General features: G+C 44.2%; 2 protein-coding genes across 2 annotated transcripts; both read left to right on the plus strand.

Moving 5' to 3' along the window:
- Positions 1–1,482: 1,482 nt before the first annotated feature.
- SLAMF7 (SLAM family member 7) lies at positions 1,483–5,533 on the plus strand. The gene is made up of 5 exons (XM_021681899.1): positions 1,483–1,772; positions 1,943–2,076; positions 3,024–3,127; positions 4,516–4,578; positions 5,370–5,533. The coding sequence occupies exons 1-5, from the start codon at positions 1,504–1,506 to the stop codon at positions 5,439–5,441; spliced, it is 642 nt and encodes a 213-aa protein (XP_021537574.1). The 5' UTR covers positions 1,483–1,503; the 3' UTR covers positions 5,442–5,533.
- Positions 5,534–10,944: 5,411 nt separating this feature from the next.
- LOC110573402 (thymosin beta-4-like) lies at positions 10,945–11,160 on the plus strand. The gene has a single exon (XM_044916286.1). The coding sequence runs from the start codon at positions 11,026–11,028 to the stop codon at positions 11,158–11,160; it is 135 nt and encodes a 44-aa protein (XP_044772221.1). The 5' UTR covers positions 10,945–11,025.
- Positions 11,161–11,683: the final 523 nt, after the last annotated feature.

The raw sequence follows: 11,683 nt of genomic DNA on the forward strand, positions 1-11,683 counted from the left end.
CCATAGAGCCAAAAACACCAGACAAACAAGCCAATGTCATAGTGACCCAGAGTCATAACAAGGAAAGGCTGGACTTCCTACATGGAAACTATTCCCTGAAGCTCAGCAAACTGGATAAGAGTGACTCGGGTGATTACCGCGTGGTGATATACAGTTCTTCCCTCAAAGACCCCTTCATCCAGCGGTATGGGCTGCGTGTCTATGGTGAGCAGAATTAGTTCCAAAGGTGGATGACTGCCTTCATAAAGTGGTAAACTCTCTGATATTGGAGATGTTCAAGCAAAGGTTGGATAAACATTTGGCAAGAATGTGGAAGAGGGAACTCCTGCATGGATGAAGTAAATGTAGCTCACCCCTCAGGCCCCTTCCTGCTCAAAGATTCTGCAAGAGGCAGTGTAGTGTAGAGGATGGGTGATAGGGGAAGCAGTGATCACACAAGTCAAATGCTGGCTTCTCTACCTACTAACTGCATGGCCTTAGCCAGGTTACTTAAGCTCCATGAAATTTCATTTCCATGCCTTTAATGGGGAGGAAGGTGATACCTATCTTAGAAAGATTATTGTGTATAAACATCAATTATACCTCTTTCCCTACAGATTCCAACCAATTGAAAAATCCACACAAGAATCAAAAGGAAGATAAAAATATCAGCTTTATTTTTTCTGGTGAAGCTAGATAGGAGAAATATTTTCCCCCAGAGTCTAGACCTTGGAGCCCATTCAGGGAAGATGAACTTACAAAACAATTACTCAACCAATTACAATAGCTGCCTTACTCACTGAGCTGTAGGATCAGGGACAACCAGAGATGGGCCTCCAGGTTTGCCCTTAAGAGTTAGGCCATGTACCTTGATCCAGGTGTGTCCTCCATATAGACATAGTTGAAAGGAACAGAGGGTATGCAGTCAAACTAGCTGGGGGTGGGAAAGAAGGGCAAACCACATTTAGACAGCAATCTTAACAGCTCAAAATAGAGAGAGGTAATAAAGAAGTGATGTTGGATGTCAGACTCTTTCCATCTCATCAATGAACCAATTGCTCATCCTCTCAGGGAGAACAATGAGCACGAGAAAGAGAGGAAGGCCAGAAATAGTATTCCCATACTATTCTCTCCTGAGTAAAGTGAAAGTCTCTTCAAGGAAGCCTGAAGACAGAGGAATAGGGAGCCTCTAAAAAAGATAAAATTAGCTCACATCTAAAATGCATCTAGCACAAGGCTGGCCATATAGCTTTGCTTTGAAAATGGCAGCTGCATTCTTGTTGAATTATTATTATTATTTCTGTTGTTACTGTTGTTTTTATATAACTAGGAAAGCCGACCTAGACAGTTCTCTTTCCCAGATAAGAATGAGAATTCTGCTATGAATTGCTTCTTCCTCTCCACTCTGCAGCACCCCAGAGAATCAGGTCCAAGCTTTACAAGAATAATTCAGAAAAGGCATAGTTTCCACTCTTGGTTGTCCGTTTCTCTTTTGCAGAGCACCTGTCAAAGCCCAAAGTTACCATGGGTCTGCAGAACAATGAGAATGGCACCTGTGTGACTAATTTGACATGCTTCATGGACCAGGGAGGAGAGGATGTGACCTACAGTTGGGAGTCCGTGGGGCAGGCAGCCAATGAGTCCCATAATGGCCCCATCCTCTCTATATCCTGGAGGCTGGGAAAAAAGGGCATGACCTTCATCTGTGTGGCCAGGAACCCCATCAGCAGCAATTCTTCAAACCCCATCTCTGCCTGGAAGCTCTGTGAAGGTAACGGTCTCTCCTCTCTCCAGGAGCCTCTGTCTCAGGACCTATACCTTCTTCAGCTCCTGGTCCCCATGGGAACAGCCCATGAAGACTGGAGGCCCCTGGGAAGTCACCAGACTGGGAGGAAGGCAGCAGTTGCTCCACAAGTTGGGTCATTTTCCCTAGCTGACTCTTCTCCCTTCCCTGTGCCTCTACCCATTCTCTCATTAAAGGTGCTGCTGATGACTCAGAATCCTCCATGGTCCTGTATGTCCTGGGGGTGCTTTTCCTGTTCAGTGCCTTTGTCCTGGTGCCAGTTATTCTAATTATGCGAAGAGAAAGAAGAAAAGGTAGAGCATGCACTATTTTTGCCTTCAGCCTCATTCATGCATTTGCTCCCTCATTTCTTCAACAAACATATGTTGAACTGTGTGCTGGAATTGGTACTAGGCACTAAGGATACAGAAATGAAGAGGTCATATTCTGTGTACTCAAGGAGAACACAATCATTTTGCACTCCTTAATTCTGGAGTAAGAGAGTGCTTGAGTCCATAACTTAACTTCTAAGTCCAAAGTCCTCCTAGTTCCCTCTCCAGTGCTCACCCCTCTCTTTCCCCCAAGAGGGACTTACTGGTGTGATCCTCCTACTGACACAAGCCTTACACTGCTGACTCTGTTCCTCAGACCTGGGAGGTGATGGCTTCCAACTCTGAGGTCCCATACACCAACACACTCCAGTCAGCCCTTCCAATCCCTATCCCTGGTTAGAGACCCCAAACCATACCCAGTCCTCCTCATTGGATCAACTCCAGAGACCTCTCTTTACTCCCCACCTCAGTCTAGACACACTCTTCCTGGAGAAGGCTACCTCTCTCTCTCCATGCCAAACCCCATGCTCTGCATCCCTAAACCCTCCTACTGATTTTTTCTTCTCAGCTTCCCCGATACTGTCCATGTGGAGTGTTGGGGAGGGACCTAAGCATCAGTTGTGTATAAATTGTAGGTGTTAAGATCTTTCCTCCCTCTTGAAAGCACTCTGAAAGTGTCTCTGACTTTCTCTGCTTCCCCTTTGGCTGCCTTGGTCCACAAATTGGGAAGTGAAGAAACCAGGGTAAACAGTTCATTATGGGATTTCCCTGGGTGTAGCACGGAAAGTCCCATGTCCCAGAAACCAGCATGGTGATCAGTTGTAGGGAAACCAGCATGGTCACCCTAAGTGGGTCTTCCAGGGGGTAGGCTGGTGGGGGTGGTGAATCAAAGGAGGGTCAGCTCTGATTCTCTCCCACCTTGGTTTCAGAGTCCATTGAAGAGAAGAAGGGAATAGATACTCATCAGGAAGTTCTTAACTACTACCCCTCTTCTGGAGAGACTCCAGTGTATGACACAATCACCTGCGTTAATGTGAGTCCTTTCCCATCTTTCCTGGGACCTGATCTCTCTAAGGCCCTCCTTACTTTAGCTGAGATTTCTCTGTGGACTTGGGCAACATGGAATATGAGGATGTATAGCCCTTGAAACTCAACACACCTGTGTCTCCTTAAGTCCTTATGAATACTTTCTCATGCAGGAGTCAGTGACCTCTTGTTCTGAGCCCCTGGTTCTGACCCGGCCAGTAACGCTCACTCTGTGACCTGTGGAATCCTCGCTTCCCTTCACAGCTCACAAGGGCCACTCAACAGGCCAAATTCCTTTTGCAAAGCACAGCAGGTAGGGAAGTGTGACTTTGGCCTGATGTTTGAGTTACGGTGTCAGAACACTGGCTATAGAGATGCCTTTTCCATCAGAAGGCTCAGGGGCCCACACTTTCAGAAGACTCTAGGCCCACACTCAAGGCTTTCTAGGCGTGGGTCACCAAGCTGAGGTAAACAAACACATTGTCAATTCAAAGGAAACTCTTTGAAAAGAAGATGATAAGAATAAAGTTTAAAGAAACTCAAATAATAAGACAATTTGGAGACATGACCTAGATAGACAACTTTGAAAGGCCGCCAGGAATCACTGTAGTCCCACCTGGGCTAGTTCCTTAGAGGCCATAGAGCACTTTTCCCCATTGGCCCATTTAGTGAAGAAATAAAAGCACTTTGGGGCCTCAGAATGCCAACTTCAGTGCAGCCCTTGGTGTTTCAGGTTGCATTTTCCTGTGTTTACCTATAACTTTCCTGAGAGGAGATGTTACACTTTCTTTTGAAGCTGTTAGTGTCCTGAGAGCTCCTTTCTGCTTCACAGGAGAGACTGCTCTGGGCTCCACACAGCCTGGCTTATGTCAAAATCGATTGCTTTCTCACCATCCTCCTTCTTCTCTGCTCAACACACACTCCCAGGAGACCACAGGACTGTCCTGGGTGTTCAGGAAGAAACTTCACTGACCCAGGACACTTTTCTCCAGCCTGGAAGTTGTTTTTGCTATTGCTGTCATTGTAGTTTTATTGTTTTGACCCATTGGTCATCCTCATATATTTGCTCCAATGGCCCTTTAAGTTAATAGAAAAGTTTACTTGCAACATTAGCAACATTACTTCAAATTATCCTTCAATCACCTTAGGCTGCTCCTAGCTCATGGGACTTCTATATCTTATACATTTTTAAATTTATTTAAACACAACACAGTTTGAAAATCAGGCAATTGCTTCTTGCACTCACCAACAAGAGCTCCTCCCTCTTCCCCATTCCTGGTCCAGAACCTCTCTTCCTTCTTGCCCTTCCTCCTACCTCTGCTTTCCCTTCTGGATTCTGGGTGTCTCTTTGGTCTTGTCTAGGTGACCCTATGATTTTTTTTCTCTTTTTAATAGAATACTATTCCAGAAGAAAATCCAGTAAATACACTTTATTCCTCTGTGCAAATACCTCAAAAGGTAAGAAGCTTTAGAGCTGAGATTCACCTTACTTGTCTCATTCTTTTTCCTGGTTCAAGCTTAGCTGAAAATGTCTTGGGCCCCAGTGTTCTTGTATTCTCTGATATTAAAAGTTTTCCCAGTCCATCCCCATTCCCTTTGCTTAGGGTTACACCAGAATATATGGAATAAATGAGAATTATGTTTTAGGAGTTGAATGGAGTAATATGGAAGAAATAGAGAGGGAGAGAGGTTCTAGGTAGGGATGATCAAGAAAATCAGTAGGATCCTGAGGATTTGGATGGAGAAAAGTCCATGGCTTGGGCTGTGCCTCAGAGGGGAGGGATTGCTGGGGAGACAACTCCAGCTTGCTTCTGAGCCACCAGTAAGCTGGAGGCAGGAGAGATTTCTGTTACTTTTCTTTGGTCTAGCTATGTTACATATGGTTTGCACCCTCTCCCCAGTCAAACTACTAACGTGCTAAGCTTTAAAGCTTATTCCTTCATGTTTCATACCTGGCAGAAGCAGTGAGACCTTCTTATCTCCCCTCCCAGCCAGGTCAGAAAAGATGAGAATGAGCAAAACAGTTTGCATAGTAGTAGGAAAGTAATAGGATTATTGGAAGTAAAGTTCAGTTCGTTAAGCATTCAGCAAAGTATATGTGGTTTAACCTTTAGTAATAGTTTCTCTATAGCGAGAGGTTTGGGTTGGGTGACCTTGGCAAGGAAGGGTGTCTGGGATGGTGGGGTCTTCTGGTGGGATCCAGCACCTTCCCACCTCCAACAATCTGCATCTTTGTATCTGCCTAACAGATGGAGAAACCCCACTCTCCACCCACATCATCGGACACACCAAGGTTATTTGCCTATGAGAATGTCATCTAAACAGCAAGTGCATCCCTTCTGCCTCGCCTCAAAGAAAATAAAAAAAAATCACTGAATTGACCAGAAATATTGAGGAAGAATAAAGAACACTGACTTCCTTCCAGAATAACTATCTTCTATGCTCCTTCAGGTTTGAGTTCCTAATTCCATCCTCTCCTGAGAAATCTCCTCAAACCCCAAATGTGTAACTATCCCTTCCTGGAAATATTATTGTGAATTTATCAGCCAGCCCCAAGCAAGAGGCTTAGAAGTATCTCTATTGAAATGTAAATGTACTGTCCATCATATGAATGACAACTCCCATTCCAGAGCTTGGAGATCAAGACTAGACGGAGAGTCTGGTGGCCAAAAGAGTGAGAACATAGGAACGGCAGATATTTCCAGAAAAAGCAGATGTAGCAGCCAGAAATGGGTTCATTAACCAACTCATTACCTATGTGCCTGGCACTGTGCTGAGCTTACATTGATTTTGCTCAGGTGTGCTCTCTGCTCTCATGAAATTGGTTCCTCATGAATGACTTCTGTGAGCATTAGCAGCAGATCTGACCACAAATTCCCAATAACCAGAGTCAGGTGTGGAGCCATAGGACTTGGGAGCCAAAGGGCATAAGGACAGAGAAGCCAGGCAGAAGACTGGGTTTGGCTGGATGGATACTCCAAAGTGTGCCTGACCTGAAGACAAGAACCATGGCCTCAGCTTCATTTGCACTCTGTGCTGCAAGTGAGAAGCCAGGGCCATAGGGCCTGTTCAGAAGCCCATTTCAATGGAGAACTAAACCTGAAGACACATTTAGAATCTATTATAAAAGACTTGGAATTAGGGGTGATCATGTGTAAATATTTAAAGTCGCATAATTCATTCAACTCATATTTATTGAGGATATCTGCCAGGTCAGTCTGGCAAATAAAATAGACATAATGCCTGCCTCCCTTTTTAGAGTTTACCTTTTTAATGAAATGAAAAACATGGGCCGGAGGATGGTTGCTTTTGATATGTTTCTGGACACATCTTGAATGAAGATATTGGGAAGGGATCTGATGCCCCAGATCTGAGGGGTGTAAACTGTCAAATGACAAAGCTAAAACAGTTTTGTTTGAAGTCCTTTATTCAAAAGAAAGTAACCCATGGATTGGGGGAGCTCAGTGACTCAGAAGTGGCGTAGTCTTCTCAAAGGGTTTCGGGCAAGACCAAGTTTTACAAAGCATTAGAAGGGGCAACATGGAAACAGGGCACAATTGGTTAGGAGGGTGGAGATTTCCTGAGTAAGGTGAACGTCCCCAGAACGGGTGAGTTTTCTAAGACACCCTTCTCCCACCGCTATCCACATCTCACAACCTCTTGCAAGGAGCTGGTTGCTTTCATGCAAAGTAAAGTTTTTCATTACATAAAAAATGAAGAATCAGCCCTTAAAAGAGAGGTGGCTGGTGTAGGGGAGGAGAAATTGTCCCTTCTTTCTTTCTAGGTTCTTTGGCTGGTATAATAATTAGATTGACAGGGTGCCTGGGTGGCTCAGTTGTTAAGCATCTGCCTTCGGCTCAGGTCATGATCCCAGGGTCCTGGGATCGAGCCCCGCATCGGGCTCCCTGCTTCACAGGAAGCCTGCTTCTCCCTCTCCCACTCTCCCTGCTTGTGTTCCCTCTCTTGCTGTGTCTCTCTCTGTCAAATAAATAAAATCTTTAAAAAAAAGAGAGAAAAACCAGTCAAGCAACTGAGGCCTTTATACCATTCTGAGCTAAGGAAAGGGGTAGGGGTAGGGGTCTGAGGTTTCAAAGGGGAGGAAGGCGATTCACAGGAGGATGAGAAGAGCAAATGTTTTGTATACAGTGTTTGCCCTGCCATGCAGATAATCTCTCAGATGAAAACATTACCTCTGGTAGTGGCTCTCTTTCTGGTACAGGCCTCCTTTCTAAATTTTATTAGGTAATTAATGGAGAAGCAAAAAACTTTTTCTGAGTCTGCTGGGTCTTGATTGACTTCAGTTCAAAATAATCCACATGCCAAAGTGTGGGTGATGTATTTTGGGGTGGTATATTCTGCTGCCCTTCAATGGTATTAAAAAACAATTAACAAAAAGTAGGTAATACAAACAAATTTTATTAAACACTTAGTGAAGTGAGCAGTCTCCATTTGGAGATGTGCAAAATGGGGCAGAAGGCTGGAAGACTTTATAATATAAAGAATAAAGAATGAGGAAGAGAAAAATAGAAAATATCTGAATGACTAGAGCCACAAAATCAGCTTCATTTGGAGTGAAAAGGTCCCAAGTTGGCTTGGCATTTGGAGATTAGTTGACTGGAAATACCACTGGGTTTCTGATCAAACAGAGCATTTGCAGGGACACAAAAGTCATCCAAGTTTCGGTTTGCTTACATGGCACCTTAGACAGAAGTGGTCCATCTTGGACCTAGAAATTTATCTCAACACTGATTCATAGCAAAGGGGGCAGGAAGAGTGGGAGAAATGGGAATTTATTTTCCTCCATGTTGAAAGAACTTAAAAACAATGCTTCCTGGGCAAGAATGGGATTAAGAATCATATTGTCTTTTTTTTTTTTTAAAGATTTTATTTATTTATTTGAGAGAGAGAGAATGAGAGACAGAGAGCATGAGAGGGAGGAGGGTCAGAGGGAGAAGCAGACTCCCTGCCGAGCAGGGAGCCTGATGCGGGACTCGATCCTGGGACTCCAGGATCATGACCTGAGCCGAAGGCAGTCGCTTAACCAACTGAGCCACCCAGGCACCCAAGAATCATATTGTCTTAAAAAGATACGATTAGGGCGCCTGGGTGGCTCAGTTGGTTGGGCGGCTGCCTTCGGCTCAGGTCGTGATTCCGGAGTCCTGGGATCGAGTCCCACATCGGGCTCCCGGCTCAGCGGAGAGCCTGCTTCTCCCTCTGACCCTCTCCCCTCTCATGCTGTTTCTCTGTCTCTCTCTCTTTCTCTCAAATAAATAAATAAAATCTTTAAAAAAAAAGATACCATTAGATTTACATACAAAAATATGCATTACTTTGCCATTTGTTATAGTGATATTCTGGAAACTACCTAGGACTCTAACCACAGGGAAAGGTGAAGTGAACACAGACATTAGAAATTATGGGTTATCGGGCGCCTGGGTGGCTCAGATGGTTAAGCGTCTGCCTTCAGCTCAGGTCATGATCCCAGGGTCCTGGAATCGAGTCCCGCATCGGGCTCCCTGCTCCTTGGGAGCCTGCTTCTCCCTCTGCCTCTCTCTCTCTCTCTCTCTCTGTCTCTCATGAATAAATAAATAAAATCTTTTAAAAAAAAGAAATTATGGGTTATAAAGCTAGAAAATGTAATGACTTTGAAGGGTAGTTGACTGTGCCACCCCAAAATATGCCTCTTAAGCATAAAGATTGTTCAGTTGATTATTTTAAAGAAACAACAGATGCAGAAGAAGATCCTTTGTCCCTTTTGTAAGGGACAATTACATTTACAAAGGAAATCTCCATATGTACAGGTGTCTCCCTCCTATACCAGGAAGAGAAGGATGACTCTGAATTACAAAAGAATCTCATCAGTGGAGGAGGCACCAACTTAAATCTACATGACAACTACACCTTTGTTGTACTTTTCCTGATAACTTCCCATAAAAAGCTTCCCCCTCAAAACATCTTTCTTTTGCCTTTAGCTGAAGATGGTATTTAAGACGGTGGCTTGGGCCATTTGGGGGAGTTTTACTCAGTTTTCAGGGTATCTCCCATGTATACAGGAGGTATACATGTTATTAAACTTCTGGGTTTTTTTTTTCCTCTTGTTCATCTTTTGTTACGGGAGGTGGAGGGTCTCAGCCACAGAATCTAGAAAGGTATAGGGAAGATTATTTTCCCTCCTCTACAATATCACAAGTGAAGCAAAGTAGAAAGTGAAATCTAATGTGCTGTATGATTACAACTACGTTTTAAAAACACCAATGCAAGGAAAAACTTAGAAGAAAAAATATCAAAATATTAATGCTGGTTTTTGTGGTGCAGGTGATATCTTAAGTGGCTTGGTTTTCTTCTACTTGTCTTAATTTTCCAAAAGTTCTTTAATGAGAAAGGATGTATTACACAATGGAGTGGAAGAAATTTTAAGTAAGTGTTCGGTGAGTATAAAGAGGTGTGACCCACTGTAAGGAGTTCAGGGAAAATTCTGAGACCCCCCATCTTGGGGGTGGGAGGTGTGCAGTGGGGGAGGACGGAAAGTGCCTCTTCCAAGTGAGAATGAGGTGAGAAGAAGAGAGAAGCCCCTAGAATGTGATGATCAGAGGAAAAGATTAGTCTGCCTCAGAGTGGGTGGTTTGAGGTTGGGGGAGCTTCAGAGCAGACAAAGATTGGGAGGGGATGCTAACGACTGCCAGGGTTTAGAATGAATCTGTGCCCCACCCCCTCTCCTTTAAGCCAGTCCAAATGGTGAAATAATTAGAATTAGCTCCCCTTCCCTCTTTAAACCAGTGACAAAATCAAGCCCAGGAGTACCCCAAAAGATCTGGAGTCTGGACTCTCAGTAAGAACTTCCCAAATCCATGTGCAGAAAAAGGCTTCACCTCATGAGCTCAACCAGCAGGTAAAGGAAACCACTAGCTTGTTAGGGCAGGAAACCACATTTCACGTCAAAATCCATCAAATGCAGCACCCAAAGCTGTGTGGTTTGGGGTTTATGAGCTGCTAATACAGCTCATAAATACAGAATCCTTGGTGAGGGAGAAAAGAAGGTGTCTGTACCATGTCAGGCAGGTATTCACTCAACCATGCACACATTCATTACTTACTCATTCAGCAAGATTTATTGAGCACCACTAAGTACCAGACACTGTGCTGAACACAGAAAACAGAGCAGTGACCAGAAGTCTCTGTCCTTGGGGTGCTTAATTCTAATGACAGAGGCTGTGATATTGAGAGATAATAAGAAATACAGATTTGGTTTTCCTCCAATTTTCCTTCCACACATCTCCTAAAATCCCTGGCATCTTCAAAGAGATAAGTATCTTTTTGTATGCTAATGAGGTGACAGGTTAGCTGGTTGCCAGGAGAACCAACAAAATGATTAGAGGGTTGGAACTTCAGCCCTATTTTCCCCAAATTCCCTACCTCTTACCCCCAACATCCAAGGGCGGGAGAGAGGCTGGAGATAAAGTTCTGTCACCAATGTCTAATGATGAACCAGTCATGCCCACAAAATGATACCTCCATAAAAAGACCCCAACCAGGGGCGCCTGGGTGGCTCAGTCGTTAAGCGTCTGCCTTCGGCTCAGGTCATGATCCCAGGGTCCTGGGATCGAGCCCCGCATCGGGCTCCCTGCTCCGCGGGAAGCCTGCTTCTCCCTCTCCCATTCCCCCTGCTTGTGTTCCCTCTCTCGCTGTGTCTCTCTCTGTCAAATAAATAAATAAAATCTTAAAAAAAAAAAAAAAAAGACCCCAACCAGAGGGGTCAGAGAGCTTCCAGACTGGTGAGCACATGAAGATGCTAGGAGGGTGGTACACATAGAGAGGGCACAGAAGTTCCACACCCGATTCGGCAGCGGCCACTGAGCAGACCGGACTTCACTTGCACGCGCACCTCGCTCCACTTCCTCTGCAACCATGTCTGACAAACCCAATATGGCTGAGATTGAGAAATTCGATAAGTCGAAATTGAAGAAGACAGAAACACAAGAGAAAAATCCACTGCCTTCAAAAGAAACGATTGAACAGGAGAAGCAAGCAGGCGAATCCTAATGAGGCGCGCGCCACCAATATGCACTGTACATTCCACAAGCATTTCCTTCTTTTACTTCTTTTAGCTGTTTAACTTTATAAGATGCAAAGAGGTTGGATCAAGTTTAAATGACTGTGCTGCCCCTTTTCACATCAAAGAATCTGAACTACTGACCAGGAACGCCAAGCCTCCTTTCCATCTGCCTGTCTGGCTGGCAGGGAAGGAAAATAACTTGTATGCTGGTGAAGGAAGAAGCTGGGTGGGACGACCAGTAAAAACTAAGTTGGTCCAAGGTATCTGGCAGGCTGTACGATGCAGTTTAATCAGAGTGCCATTTTTTTCTTTGTATGATTTTAATTACTGGAATGCACAATTTTTTAATATACAAATGAAAAGTTTAAAATGTGAAGAAAAAAAAAAGAAGCTCCACACCCCTTCCTATATACTTTCCCCTGTCCATTTCTTCCACTTGACTATTCCTGAGATGTTTCCTTTTATAATAAACCAGTAATGTAGTAGGTGAACTGTTTTTCCGTAGCTCTG

The sequence above is a fragment of the Neomonachus schauinslandi genome, chromosome 6 (assembly GCF_002201575.2).
Source record: "Neomonachus schauinslandi chromosome 6, ASM220157v2, whole genome shotgun sequence".
NCBI lineage: Eukaryota > Metazoa > Chordata > Mammalia > Carnivora > Phocidae > Neomonachus > Neomonachus schauinslandi.

What these genes read in the sequence shown, in the direction of transcription:
- SLAMF7 (XM_021681899.1), top strand. Translation starts at nt 1,504, where the DNA reads ATGGGTCTGCAGAACAATGAGAATGGCACCTGTGTGACTAATTTGACA. An exon ending in GCGAAGAGAAAGAAGAAAAG is followed by an intron (nt 2,077 to 3,023) that starts GTAGAGCATGCA and finishes CCTTGGTTTCAG; the next exon opens with AGTCCATTGAAGAGAAGAAG. An exon ending in CTGTGCAAATACCTCAAAAG is followed by an intron (nt 4,579 to 5,369) that starts GTAAGAAGCTTT and finishes TCTGCCTAACAG; the next exon opens with ATGGAGAAACCCCACTCTCC.
- LOC110573402 (XM_044916286.1), top strand. Translation starts at nt 11,026, where the DNA reads ATGTCTGACAAACCCAATATGGCTGAGATTGAGAAATTCGATAAGTCG.